Source organism: Hirundo rustica, chromosome 15 (genome assembly GCF_015227805.2).
Source record: "Hirundo rustica isolate bHirRus1 chromosome 15, bHirRus1.pri.v3, whole genome shotgun sequence".
In the NCBI taxonomy this organism is placed as follows: Eukaryota; Metazoa; Chordata; class Aves; order Passeriformes; family Hirundinidae; genus Hirundo; species Hirundo rustica.
The window spans coordinates 15,485,011-15,498,686 of NC_053464.1; the positions used below are offsets into that span (position 1 = coordinate 15,485,011).

The 13,676-nt window shown below is 60.9% G+C and overlaps 3 protein-coding genes across 3 annotated transcripts; 1 reads left to right on the forward strand and 2 right to left on the reverse strand.

The window, feature by feature from the left end:
* Positions 1–204: 204 nt before the first annotated feature.
* MLST8 (MTOR associated protein, LST8 homolog) lies at positions 205–4,466 on the forward strand. The gene is made up of 8 exons (XM_040079608.2): positions 205–437; positions 543–594; positions 665–827; positions 911–986; positions 2,714–2,866; positions 2,962–3,086; positions 3,547–3,710; positions 3,940–4,466. Exons 1-8 carry the CDS (start codon positions 309–311, stop codon positions 4,056–4,058), a joined length of 981 nt encoding a protein of 326 aa, XP_039935542.1. The 5' UTR covers positions 205–308; the 3' UTR covers positions 4,059–4,466.
* A 411-nt stretch (positions 4,467–4,877) lies between these two features.
* Positions 4,878–9,330, reverse strand: BRICD5 (BRICHOS domain containing 5). Its single transcript, XM_040079621.1, has 6 exons — positions 9,127–9,330; positions 7,249–7,383; positions 6,721–6,873; positions 6,461–6,568; positions 5,493–5,646; positions 4,878–4,991 (listed from the first exon to the last, which is right to left on the reverse strand). The coding sequence occupies exons 1-6, from the start codon at positions 9,163–9,165 to the stop codon at positions 4,897–4,899; spliced, it is 684 nt and encodes a 227-aa protein (XP_039935555.1). The 5' UTR covers positions 9,166–9,330; the 3' UTR covers positions 4,878–4,896.
* A 945-nt stretch (positions 9,331–10,275) lies between these two features.
* PGP (phosphoglycolate phosphatase) lies at positions 10,276–13,599 on the reverse strand. The gene is made up of 2 exons (XM_040079628.2): positions 12,965–13,599; positions 10,276–12,388 (listed from the first exon to the last, which is right to left on the reverse strand). The coding sequence occupies exons 1-2, from the start codon at positions 13,590–13,592 to the stop codon at positions 12,063–12,065; spliced, it is 954 nt and encodes a 317-aa protein (XP_039935562.1). The 5' UTR covers positions 13,593–13,599; the 3' UTR covers positions 10,276–12,062.
* Between the last annotated feature and the right edge of the window lie 77 nt (positions 13,600–13,676).

The following is a 13,676-nucleotide window of genomic DNA, read 5'->3' on the forward strand; positions in this document are numbered from 1 at the left end:
CGTTTGTGACCGCTCCCCCCCCCCCCGCACTTTGGTCTCTCCCGTGGCTCCCCCCGCCCGGCCATGGTCGCTCCCTCCTCCCCGCTCCGGCTCCCGCGCATGCGCGCTCCCGCCGGCCGCGGCCCCGGGGCGGCTGCGCGCTCGGGAGGCGCCGCGCGCACGCGCAGAGCCGGGAGCGGAGCGGGGCCGGGACCGGGACCGGGACCGGGAGCACACGGGGTGAGGGAGACCCGCGGGCCGGGCCGAGACCCCGCGGGCTTTAGGGAGTCCCCCGAGCGCGGCGCGGCGGCTCCGGGAGCGGCGGCACCATGAACGCGGCGCAGGGCACGGTGGGCAGCGACCCGGTCATCCTGGCCACGGCCGGCTACGACCACACGGTGCGGTTCTGGCAGGCGCACAGCGGCATCTGCACCCGCACGGTGCAGCACCAGGACTCCGTATCCTTCCTTCCCCGCCGCCCCGGCAGCTCGGGGCCGCCCCCGCGTTCGGCCCCCACGTCGGGCCCGGCCCTTGCTCCGTACCCACCTTAACGGCGCCCGCAGCAGGTGAACGCCCTGGAGATCACTCCGGACCGGAGCATGATCGCGGCCGCAGGTGAGCGCCCCTGCCCCGCCGGGCGCGCCGGGCACGGGGCCGGTGCTCAGCCGCTGCCCGGTGCTCGCAGGGTACCAGCACATCCGCATGTACGACCTCAACTCCAACAACCCCAACCCCGTCATCAACTACGACGGCGTGAGCAAGAACATCACCTCGGTGGGGTTCCACGAGGACGGGCGCTGGATGTACACGGGCGGGGAGGACTGCATGGCCCGCATCTGGGACCTCAGGTGGGCGCCGGGGGGTTCCCCCGTCCCCCCGGGCCGTGGGGCGATGTCACAGCCCTGAGCGCTCCTCCCTCGCTCTGTCACAGGTCCCGTAACCTCCAGTGCCAGCGCATTTTCCAGGTGAACGCTCCCATCAACTGCGTCTGCCTGCACCCCAACCAGGTGAGGAAGCTGCCTCCCCTGGGCTTTCCCAGCTCGGAGAATCCCACGGAACAGAGCTTAAAGCTCATCCCATCCCACTGTCCACCTTCCACTGTCCAGGCTGCTCCAAGCCCCATCCAGCCTGCCTTTGCACACTTCCGGGGATCCAGGGGCTTCCAGCTTCTCTGGGCACCGTGTTCCTGTGGCTCCTCTGGGAGATCCTGCGGGGCTGCTCAGTGTATCCCAGCAGAAGATGGACAGCAGGACACGGCCTGGGGGCTTCACACGATGTGTGTGTGCTGATGGCCTGGTGCCTGTGCAAAAGGACAGCACAAGGGCTGCCCCGAGCTCATCCCGTGGGAGGAAATGCCCTTGGAGCGGGCTCTGCCCCCAAACATCAGTGGGGATGGAAGCTGGAAGAGTGGGGGCAGCTGGGAAGCTTCAGGGTGACAACAGTGCCCGAGAAAAGCATCCTGGGGCCTTTGGCTGTGGTTCCCTTCAGTTCACCAGTGGGTTCAGCAGCTGTTGCTGAGCAGAGGGAGAGTGGGGGCTCTTGAAGAGGCTGAAGGGAGCAGGAGCAAGGAAATCAATAGGGATCAGTCAGTGCTAATGGCCTGGCTGGGCTTGCAGGGCTGTGGTTTTGCCTGCAGACAGGGCCGTGCAAACCTCTGTAAAATCCTGAGTAATGGAAACGTTCCCTTGTGTTTCGTTTGTCAAAGGTTTAATTTTGCAAATCGGGAATTTCAGGCTAAATTTGAGATGGGTTATTTGGACCAGACTGTCCAAATGCTCTTGTAGTGTCAGTGCTGTGAGAGTGTGTTACGTTAAATGAATGTTGCTGAACGTGGGTCTTAGATGGGAAATAATCCCTGACCAAGACGCTGCTGAGGTGCAGAGTGCTGGTTTGTGAGCAGAAGGTGGTGAATTAGACCAAAGGTGGCAGCGTTTGTTTGGACAGTTCCATGGCTCTGCAGTTCCCTCTGCAGAGATGCTGATCCAATTATCCAGAGATTCCTCACGGCCTGAGTAAAGCCATGAAAAGTTTGGACCCAGCAGTTACACCTGCCGAGAGGGGGCTGAGCGTTGAGGAGCCCAGAAAAGACTTTTGTGCAGTCAGAAAAATGCATTGAGTGGTGTTTGTCTCCTCAGAAGCAGCCTCTGCTCCCAGGAACAGGATTAGCTGTGCCTGATGACCTGATCTCCTCTAGGGATTCTGCTAAAATTATGGACAGCGCAGGGCTGTCGATAAAGGCCTGGCCTGGGTGGAGACGTGCCAGCATTGTCTTCTGCTCTGAGCATGGGATCAGAGCCAGGACTCCTGCCCTTGGCTCTTGTCCTTCCCCTGAGGAGGGGAGAGAGAGAGAAAAACCCACTTCAGGTTGCGTTTTTCAGGTATCTGCACCCTTGAGTGCTTCAGTTGTTCTGTGGCCAACCTGCCTCTTAATGCTGCCTCTCAGATGTGCTGAAAACCACTTGGCTCCCGTGGGTGTCGTTTGGAGCTGCAGCTGTGCCCTGGAACTGGCACGGCTCTGTCTGCTCCGGGGTTTAGAAAATCAGCAAACCCTTCTGGGGAGGGGAGCAGCCTTTTGCAGAGTGTCATGGGCATCGGGGCTGGGGACAGCCCTGGGCTGGGGAGAGAGGAGGCAGGAACCCAGAGCAGGGCTCCAGCGATGCTGCACGGGCACGGCATGGCCGCCAGCTCCAGGCTGCTGCGGTGTCTGCAGCGGCGTGGCCGTGTGTCCCTGCAGGCAGAGCTGATCGTGGGCGACCAGAGCGGGGCCATCCACATCTGGGACCTGAAGACCGACCACAACGAGCAGCTCATCCCCGAGCCCGAGGTGTCGGTGAACTCGGTGCACATCGACCCCGACGCCAGTTACATGGCGGCCGTCAACAGCTCGGTGAGCTCTGCCAGGCCGGGCTGGGATGGGCAGCTGGGCTGGGCTGGGCACAACAACACCCCGGCCTGGACACAGATCCCGCTGCGTCTCTGCAGGGAAACTGCTACGTGTGGAACCTGACGGGCGGCATCGGCGAGGAGGTGACGCAGCTGATCCCCAAGACCAAGATCCCGGCGCACAACCGCTACGCCCTGCAGTGCAAGTTCAGCCCCGACTCCACGTGAGTGTGGAGCCCCTCAACTCCCTCCCGGGGCAAACACGGGCGGGCAGGGCCCAGCTGTGCCTCCAGCTGTGCCTCCAGCTGTGCCTCCAGCTGTGCCTCCAGCTGTGGCTGCTGCTGGCTCCACGCTGCGGGTCCCCAGGGAGGAGCGGGGCGGGCGGCAGGGGATGTGGCACCGCAGGGTCGCTCTCAGGGGTGTCCCCCTCGTGCTCCCTGAGCTCAGCAGGGTTTGCAGCCGTGAGCTGTTCCTCGGCTGGGATCCGACTGCTGCGGTGTGAGCTCCTTCACGGAGTCTGTTCAGCTGGAATCTCCTAAATCCGACGGTGGGGGTGTAAGGAGATCTCATTGCAGTGGGGACAGGTCTCCAGGCCGTCACTGGCCCTGGCCCAGGTCTGTGGTAACAGGAAGCCCACAGGGGAGCAGTGACTGATGAGATTGCCCTCACGTCTCCTCCTCGCAGGCTCCTGGCCACCTGTTCTGCAGATCAGACGTGCAAGATCTGGAGGACTTCGAACTTCTCTCTGATGACAGAGCTGAGCATTAAGAGCAACAACCCTGGGGAGACGTCCCGGGGCTGGATGTGGGACTGCGCCTTCTCCGGGGACTCCCAGTACATCGTCACGGGTGAGGCCACACCGGGGACACGGCCGGTGTTAGTCCCTTAAACACACCTGTGGTGATTTCCACACTCACTGCTCTCCAAAAGAAATGCACTGAGCTGCTCTGCCTTGCTGGTCATCACCAGCCCTAAGGATGGCTGAATGAAGCAAGAAGAAAAGTATTTCTTACAATAATAGTAAAAAAGAAACTTAAAAGGTAATATATACCCTCTTCCTTTCGCTCTCTGTTGCAGCCTCCTCTGATAACCTGGCCAGACTGTGGTGTGTGGAGACAGGAGAGATCAAGAGGGAATACAGTGGCCACCAGAAAGCCGTGGTCTGCCTGGCCTTCAATGACAGCGTGTTGGGATAACGGGCACGTGTGACAGGACAGGACCTCTGCCTGTTTCCCCTTGCCTTGCCAGACCCTCTCCAGAGCCCGGGACACAAACTGCACCCATCCCTTCCCGCATGGAGCGGGCTGGGGCTCTCACAGGAGCAGCTGCAGCTGCCTGGGGCGAGACCAGGCTTCTGCTCCGGGCAGGACATTGCTGAAACGGGTGTGGCCTCGGAGGGAGGGATGGGAGAGGGAGGCACGATCCCAGCGCAGGGACACGATCCCAGTGCAGGGACATGATCCCAGCGCAGGGACACGGGCACAGTTCAGCTGCAGGAATCCCTGGGGCATCGGCTGCTGACAGCTTTCGGATGTTCTTGTACCCCAAAGTGGGAAAAAAAATAAAAGTCAGCCTTTGCAAGTGACAGTAGAGGCTGAGCAAAGAGAAGCAGCTCTTGTCTTGGTTTGCAATCCCTTTATTCGAGGCGTTTCACAGAGTGACTGGGAGAGCTGCTCTCCTACAGCCAACCACCCCCCAGCTGTAACAACAACCACCTTGTGCTGAACAGAGCCTGGAGCCCCAAAACTCCAGCTCCCTCCCGGGATTCCTCTAGCCTGGCTCTCCTAATTCCTACGGACGAGGCGCAGCCCTGGAGCAGAGCTGCAGAGTGTCTGTGCTGGCAGTGCTGAGCAGAGGCCTCCTGTTTCTCTAAGCTCTCCTGATCCTGCTTCTCTAAGCTCTCCTGACCTGCAGCAGGGAATCAGCAGGAAGCTCTGGGGCTGCTGTAGGTGTTCCCTTCCTCGTGGAAGTCGGAGGCTTTTCAGGAATCCAGTTCAAGTGTGAGGGCGGAGAGGGCGGCCGTGGCTGCAGCGCTTACTCAGGCAGGTAATAGAAGCAGATGGAGACGCAGATGTTGTTGGGGAAGCAGATGTCAATGCACAGGTAGATGAGGCGCTGCCTCCCCGGCCCTGCCAAGGAGCAAGGACAGCAGTGAGAGCAATGCTTTGGTGCTGCAGCTGCAGAGTCCCCGGGGATGCTTTGGTGCTGTGGCTCTGGAGCTCCTGGGGAGCCGAGCAAGGGGAAAGCCTCAGGGACTGGCCTTTCTTATTAAAGCTGGAGTGAGACAGAGCAGCTGGCAGCTCAGCAGGCTGCTTTGGCTGAGGATGAGGGTGACAGGGATTAACCAGCGATGTCTCAGGGGACAGCTCCCTGTGCTGGCTGTGCTGTGCTGCGCTGCTGGGGGCAGCCCAGAGCCCATCCCAGTGCCCCAGCTCAGGACGGGGGGTGGGTACGAGCCAGCACTCGGGGATGGTGAACCATGGTCTGATTTCACACTAGAGGTCACCTGTCCCTGTCCTGGGCCTTGGCAGCCTGTCCTGATGCATCAGCCGTTGTGCAGCAGAGCCTGATCCTCTTAGAGGTGCTAGGAAAGCTCTGGCTCCCCCTGCCAGGGGACCTGCCGCACTCACCGTGCCCTCTCCGCACCCAGAAGATGGAAGTGTGCTCACACAGGGCCTGCACAGCCTCCCCCAGGCCCCTGGGCTCCACCTGCTCCGCTGCCACGATGCCCAGGAACTCCCGGTAGAACGTGGTCTGGTTGTTGCGGTGTAGCAGCCGCTCAGCCTGAAAGAAACGTCCCTGCTGGTCCTTCCCGAGGCTCTCTGTCCCTCCAGCCCCACGGCCCTGCTCTGGCTCCCAGGGCACCCCAGCAGTGCTCTGTACCCCAGCAGGTTTCTCCTGCCAGCCGCCCTGTCCCAGATCTCATTTTCTGCCTGTGGGCTGCTGCCAACCCCAGCACTGCCAAGTTTTACTTCCATTTAGGAGCCTCAGGGCTGGGCAGGTGCTTTCCTCTCCCTGCAGCCCCTTTGTGAGCCTGTGTTCCTACGCTGCTCTGGGAGCAAGGTGAGGACCAAGGATCCCCCAGGAGCCACCGAGGAAATGGATAATGGATGGCAGGGGCACAAAAAATGTGGCTTTATAAATCTGCCCCTGCCCAGGCACCCACTGACATTTTGTCCTGAGGGTCTCTATACATGATCGCCTCCAACTTTCTTCCCTGGGAGTTGGTAACAACCCCCCTTTGTTTTTCCTCCCCCGGATTTTTGAGCAGGTAACAGAATGCAGTGGGAGCAGGTCCTGCAGAGCCCTGCTCTTCTGTCCATGGGGCACATCCCCCTGCCCCAGCAGAATCAGGGTATGGATCAAACCCAGGAGCTGCTGCTCAGAGCCCAGCCTGGGGGCACAGCCCTGCTCCCGTGGGCGATGAATCCCTCAGAGCAGGGGCTGCCGCTGCTCCCCCGGCTGGGAGAGCCCTGCCCTGGGTCCTTGGGGCTGGAGAGTCACCCCTGCAAACCAGCCGGGGGAGAGCGTTCAGCCAGCCCGTGCAAAGCTCAATCCATCCCCCGCACACCCCGGGGACGCGGCAGCAGCTGCTCACGCTGTGCTCAGAGGCGTTGAGAGCCGTCTGCAGGGTCTGCAGGTCCCAGGGCTCCATCCTCCTCAGGTAGCAGGCTCGCCGCTCCAGCGCCTTGTAGCACACGTAGCCCTGTGGACAGACGTGTCCCTTGGAGCAGGCGGCACACACCCAGGAGCCCCCTGGAATGCAGATCCTCCTTTCCCCCGTTCTGTTTCACGACGAAAGGTGCAGAGGAAGGCGGCAAACAGGAGCTGAGGGGACAGGGATGCCCCAGCACTCACGTTCCTGCTGTCGTACAGCACCACGGCGCTCAGGTTGCTCTGCGAGGTGATGTAGTAGGTGACAGTGCTCCCGGCCTTGTCCACCACGGCTGTCTGGTTCCTCAGCGGGTCCTGCTGGCCCTGGAGCGGCACTCGGAGGAGCTGGGAGCCAGCCTGGGCACGGGGAGTGTGAGGGCAGCAGCCACCATCAGCTGCTCCGTGCTTGTGGGAACATCTCCCCCCAACAGCCCCGGCTGGCCCCTGGTCCTCGTCTGATTCAGCAGCGGAGAGGAGGAGGCTCTGACCCACGGGAAGGATGATCCACGACTCCATGCTCACCCCCAGTGCCCCTCAAAGGTGCTGGAGGAAAGGGCTCCCAGCCTCTGCCACCTCCCTGCCCCGCCTGCACCTTCCCGCATTGTCCAGGGGCTGATCCAGCCAAAAACTGGGCCCAGATCTCATCCCACCCATCCCTCCTGGGAACTGCTTCCCACACAGCTCAGGGCTGCAGGCAGGAGGAGGATTCCTGCCCAGATCAGGATCCCTTACCTGGGCAGAGCTGGGGGAGAAGCTGAGAACCCCCATGACACTGACACCAACAGCTGCAAAAAACAACAGGGCAACGGACAAGATGATCCAGAAGGTCCTGGAATGAGCTGGGAAGTGTGCTGGGGCCCTCCTGTCCTGGGAGCCAGGGCAAAAGAAGGAGGAACAGGAGTTAAAATTGACCCTTCTGCCAATTCTTCTTCAAACGTTTCCAGCTCAGGACATAAATCCTTGTGCAAACTGGCTGGAGTGCAGAGCTGCCAAACCAGTGCAGCACCTGGAAGAACGGAGCCCTCATCCCCCAGCGCTGGAATTCCAGACCCAGCATCCCGGTAACCAGCCCTGCCACAGCCAGGAAAGCTGCAAAGCCCCCGGGGCAGGGCTGGAGCAGCGGCTTTCCACACACAGGGAACAACAAATTAAATTATTTTGGTTTACAGCAGAAATCCCCAGCGAGACCGTCAGCATTGGAATCAAACCCAGTGTGGAGTGACCCTGCTTCTGTTCCCCTCCCTGTGCTTGGCTGTGCTGGATTTTCTTCCTAAATTGTTCTCCATGAGACCAAGGAAAAGAGCTTGGCAGTGCTGTGACATTTCTCTTGGCTCTATTAATTTACTTTAATTCTTATATTGAAGCAATTAAATTTAACTTCATGGCACGTAACGGGATTTTTACAAAGCAGAAAATGTGCTTTCAATAATCTCAAACACAGGCCACATTTAAAAAATAACCCGTTTCTCAATCCTCTGAAGGACAGAGGAATTCAATCCATGCCCAGGGTTACATGTGCTCCAGCTGCACGAGGATGGGCTCATCCAGCCTTTGGACAGTTATGGATCTTTATTGGAAACAGGGAACTCCCAGACTATTCCCTCAGAAGAGCAGTGAGTTAGAATTGCACATATCTGAAATCCATCAATTCCAGCAGAGCAGAGCCCCAGCCCTGCAGTAGCTGGCAGGTTTTCAATAACCAGTGGAATTCCCTCTGGTGGGAAAGGTGCAGATCCAGAACTCCAGCAGCTCGCAGCCCTGGGCAGGGCACAGCTCACACCCACCCCGAGCAGCTTGGCCCTGGCTGCTCGGCCCCTCTGCCCTGCTGCCTGAGCAGTTTATCCCAGGTAAAGCCAGGAACCTCCAAGGCTCCTCAATCCAACCGACAGCAGCTGGCAGGAGCTGAACTGGGGGTGCTGGGGATGAACAAAATCCCACCAGGATCAGCCCCTTCGGAGGGGGGTGAGGTGAGCACAGAACAGGCACTCTCTGGGGTTGAACCATGGAATCCTGGAATGGGTTGGGTTGGAAGGGACCCCAAAGCCCAACCAGTGCCACCCCTGCCTATGACAGGGACATTTTCCACCATCCCAGGCTGCTGCAAGCCCTGTCCAGCCTGGCCTTGGACACTCCCAGGGACCCAGGGGCAGCCACAGCTGCTCTGGGCACCCTGCCAGCGAAGGGACCCCAAAGCCCAACCAGTGCCACCCCTGCCTATGGCAGGGACATTTTCCACCATCCCAGGCTGCTCCCAGCCCTGTCCAGCCTGGCCTTGGACACTCCCAGGGATCCAGGGGCAGCCACAGCTGCTCTGGGCACCCTGCCAGCGAAGGGACCCCAAAGCCCAACCAGTGCCACCCCCTGCCAGGGCCTGCCCACCCTCACAGGGAGGAATTTCTTCCCAAAATCCCATCTAATCCTGCCCTCTGGCAGTGGGAGGAATGGAATGAAGCCATTTCCCTTGTCCTGTCACACCCTTGTCCAAAGTCTAGCCCCAGAGCAAGGACAGAGCCAGCCTTTGCCCAGGAGCTGCTGGAAAGGGGAACACTCACTGCAGGAACAGGGAATATTGCAGGGATAGGGAATACTGCAGCAACAGGGAATACTCACTGCAGGGGCAGCACGGCTGGCACCGTCCCCTCCTTCCATCCTCCACTTCAGGCGAGGAGCTGGCTGCTGCTGCTGCTCTGCCTCCTGCCCACGCACACACTGGGCATGATCCCGGCTGCAGGCACACCTGGGAAAGCTGAACGTGTGTCCGTGGGACACAAATACCCGTCCCTCGCAGCCAAAGGGCTCCGCGGGAGGAGGAAACCTGAGGCTGGAGCGGGAGCTGAGCGCTGCTGTCAGTGCCCCGGCGGCTCTTCCTGCTCACCCCCGGCACGGGCAGGAGCCACAATCGGGCCCTTTGTGTGCCCTCGGGGCCCAACACGAGCCCAGGTGCGGCTCTTTGAGAGATCAAATGACCGGAGGACAGCGGCAGCCTGCCCTTGTGGCAGCGGCAATTCCCACATTTCACCGGGAACCCGGCGCTGCCGGAGCTCGGTGGGCTGGAGCCGGGTGTTGATCCTGCTGTCCCGAGCCTGGGCTGCACGGACACACCCGGGCCGCCCTCGGAGGAAAAGGGAAAAGGGGCTTTGCCACGATGTCACCACGATGTCACGCTGCTTTCACACCGTCACCCGTGTCCTGTCCTGAGAAACTCCCCGTGGGAACAGCGTTCCCTGAGCACCCACATCCTGAGCAGTCCGGGAGCCCCCAAAACGTTCCAGACCCGCCAGCGGGACATAACAAAGGTGTGGAGGCAAGGAAAAGCTAAGAATTCCTTCACGTGATGTCTATCCAGGGAAAACGCAGCTCTTGGACATTTTCCTATCAAGCACAGCCCAAGGCTGAAGGGAGCCCACAAGAAAGGAGGAGAGGGACTTTGGCCAAGGGCACGGGCAGGACAGAGGGGAAAGGCTCCACCGCCAGAGGTAGATTAGATGTTGGAAGGAAACTCTTCCCTGGGAGGGTGGGCAGGCCCTGGCAGAGATTCCCAGAGCAGCTGTGGCTGCCCCTGGATCCCTGGCAGTGCCCAAGGCCAGGCTGGATGGGGCTTGGAGCAGCCTGGCACAGTGGGAGGTGTCCCTGCCCAGGGCAGGGCTGGCACTGGATGGAGTGCAAGGTCCCTTCCAAACTGCATCCCTGACTGCCAGGATTCCCAATGCTCAGCTGCATGGAAGCCCACCGAGATGAGACCACACAATGAGACAACGCTGGGGAGAGCAGGTTTGAGAGTTTAATGGGAATTCAAGTAGAGGATTAAGAACCATTTGGAAGTCAGAACAGAGTTTTGAAGCATGACTGACACCGCCACCAGCACATCCCAGCATCCCTGAGCCCAGGCAATGGCTCCCTCGCCAGCGAGAGCCCTCAGCAGGGAGAGCTGCCTGAGGGATGCTGGACTCTCTGCTGGCCTTTTCCCGACGTATCCTGACACAAAAAGCACCAGATACAGAGACTGAATCCAAACCCACAGTGTTACATCAGACACGACCTGCAGTGAGTCCATAGTGTCCATCTCCACGCTACCCAGATCAAGGGCAAGTTCTGCCTCTGGGATTGTGCAGTTCTTCATCTGGAGAGAGGAGCAGGGAAGGGATTATCCACGCTTCCTTCCACAACTCCCAATCACAAACAAACAGCCTTTCAGAGGTTCAGCCAATGCTCTGGGAACACCGAGACCCTCTGGACTGCAGGGTTATTGCTGTACAGACAAGGTGACAAGTTACCAGGCAGGAAATGGCATCAGCACTGCCCGAGCTCCTCAGCTGGGCAGGAAGGAAAACCAGTGCTTAAATTGAACTGTAGATACTGGAATCTATGGAATAAAAGCGTGATATTTGCATATATAATTTTCAATTAATTCTGTAATGCAAAAGCTTTCGCTGTGGGATTGAGGCAGCACAAACACCACCCCGTTTTGGGGGGTGAGCCCCTCATTGCCCAATCCCACCTGGAGATCAAACAGAATCATCCCTGAGCAAGCCAGCACTCCTCCTCACCACCCACCGTGCCCGGCCCCCGCCGGCACACGCGGAAGATCTGATCCTCAGGGATGGGAAGGAAGCACGAGCTACTGCCACACACAGCCAGGACCCACAGGGCTCCCTGTGCACAGCTGTCCTGGGCACTACATCCATCCACGGACTGAGCAGGATTCGGGATTGTGCAGCCAAAGCCAAGGCAAGTGGCTGGCTGGCGCTGAGGGAAGTGCAGGAGCTGGGCACGCATCGATCCAGGGATTTCTGGGAAGCAGCAGCAGTGAAGGGCAGTCCTGCATGGCTGCAGACTCTCTGCATTACCAAATGCAACGGTTTAGGAGAACGAAATCAGCGAAGTACATCCCTCTCATCCTCCCTCCGGGGAAACAAGATATATTATCATAGACTCTATTTATAATTTAAATATATTCTGCTCTATCTCTATGCTCAGGGAGTGCCCGTGTGTACATGCACTTTACACACACTCGACCTTGGACAGACCCCGTGTGCAGCAGCCGAGGTCTGGAGTTGTTGGGATCATCCCAATCTGCATCACAAGTGCAACGTGCATCGGTCAAACGAAGGAGATGAATGTGTGTGACCTGACGTGGGGCTGGGCCCCTGAACAGGGCCCCAGCTGGGAAAAAAAAATCACCCCAAAGGCAAACACCAGCTCCACAAGTGCTTCCAAACACAACCAGAGCTACTGCACATCCCAAGAGTCGTTTCCCTGAACAAAGCGGGCTGAGGCATGGCCCAGCCTGGCCAGGACAGGATCCTTCTCCCTAGCTCAGCCCGCAGGACCCCGCGCCGCGGAGCACCGCGAGCATCGGATCGACGCGTTTATAGCCAAACCCAACCCCAGCCCCGAGCCCCGGGGTAATGCCCCCTTTGCTCCAAAGTGCATTTCAGACCGAGATGTAAACAGAATCATACCGAGAGGACAGAGGGGAGACAAGCTAAGGGTTCTAACTCCGGGGGTATCTAGCGCGTACGTTACTGCCACAGGCCCGGGCGCCGTTACTCGCCCAGCGCCGGGAGCAGGTCGGCGATGCTGTCGACGTAGTAATCGGGGACCAGGCCGTGCCTGGCGGGACAGCCGCTGTCCCGGTGGCCCCGCGCCTCGTCCAGCGTCGTCACCCCGGTGAGGGTGAGCAGCGTGGTGAGGCCGCAGTCGTTGCCCATCAGGATGTCCGTGTCCAGCCGGTCCCCCACCATGATGGTGCGCGCCGGGTCCACCCGGAACTCGCCGGCCACGCAGTCGAACATGAAGCGGTTGGGCTTGCCCACGATGAAGGCCTCGCGCTGCGCCGCCGTCTCCACGGCCTTCACCAGGCACCCCGTCCCTGCGGGAACAGGCAGCAGGCGTTAGGGGCTCGCACGAGCCAGGACAGAGCCGCTCAGGACGTGGGGAACGCTCTACAGGGACGGGTTGGGTGGGGGAGAGGTGGTGCACAAAGCCTGCCAGGAGGTGGGAATTCCATCCCACAGCGTCAAAAGGGAACTCCTATTCCCAAGGAAAGGATCAATATGGATTCTCTGTCTCTCAGGGGTGCTGTGGAGGAAAGGCTCCAGGACACCCAGGCTGCCTCAAAGAATCCCTGGATAGCTGGAGCGGAAGGGAAGCTCTGGAGATCATCCAGTCCAACCCCACTACAAGGCAGGGTGCCCTGGATTAGGTGACACGGGAACGTGTGTGTAGGCGAGTTTGGAACGTCTCCAGAGGCAGAGACTCCAATGACCTCCCTGGGCAGCTGTGCCAGGGCTCCACCACTCCCAACGGGAAGAAGTTCTTCCTTAGGCTGAGGTGGAACTTCTTGCGTTTTATCAACACAACACCGAGGTGCGACGAGGCGCAGAGCCGAGCACGGATACCCCACCCCAGACCCGACACCACCCCTCCACCCCCCCGCCCCGCGCACCGGGGATGCCGGCTCCGCCCTCGAGCGGCAGCCGGTGGTCGCGGTTGGTGCCGACCAGGAGGCAGTCGGGGCCGCCGCGCAGGAGGTACCGCAGCGCCTGGCACAGCTTGGCGTAGCTGAAGTGCTCGTCGAAGCCCACGAGCACGGCGCGCACGGCGGGGTCGAGCGGCGCCTGCACCCAGTCGGCGGGCGCGGGGCCGGGCAGGGCGGCGGGCCCGGGCCCCAGGTGCGGGATGCCCACGGCCTCCAGCTCCGCGGCCAGCGCGGGGCTGCCCAGCACGTAGGCGGCGGCGCCGGGCGGCAGCGCCTGGCGCAGGTAGCGGGCGGCGCAGAAGGCCGAGCTGAAGATGTGGCGGAGCTCGGCGGGCGGGAAGCCGAGGCGCCGCAGCTTCTCGGTGTAGGCCGCGCGCGTCCGCCCGCTGTTGTTGGTCACGTAGCACAGCCGCTTGCCCGCCGCCGCCAGCTTGCCCAGCGCCGCCGCCGCGCCGCTCACGGCCGCCTCGCCCCGCCACAGGACGCCGTCGCAGTCGAAGAGCAGCGTGTCGGCGTTGGCCAGCACGGCCCGCGCCGTCTCGCCCTCCAGGCGCCGGCAGAGGCGCGGGCAGCCCGCCGCCATCGCGTCCGCCATGACCGCCCCGGCGGCCGCGTCCGCCGGCCGCGCCTCCCCATTGGCCGCGCTCCGCGCGGACCGCGACCCCATTGGCCGCGCCGC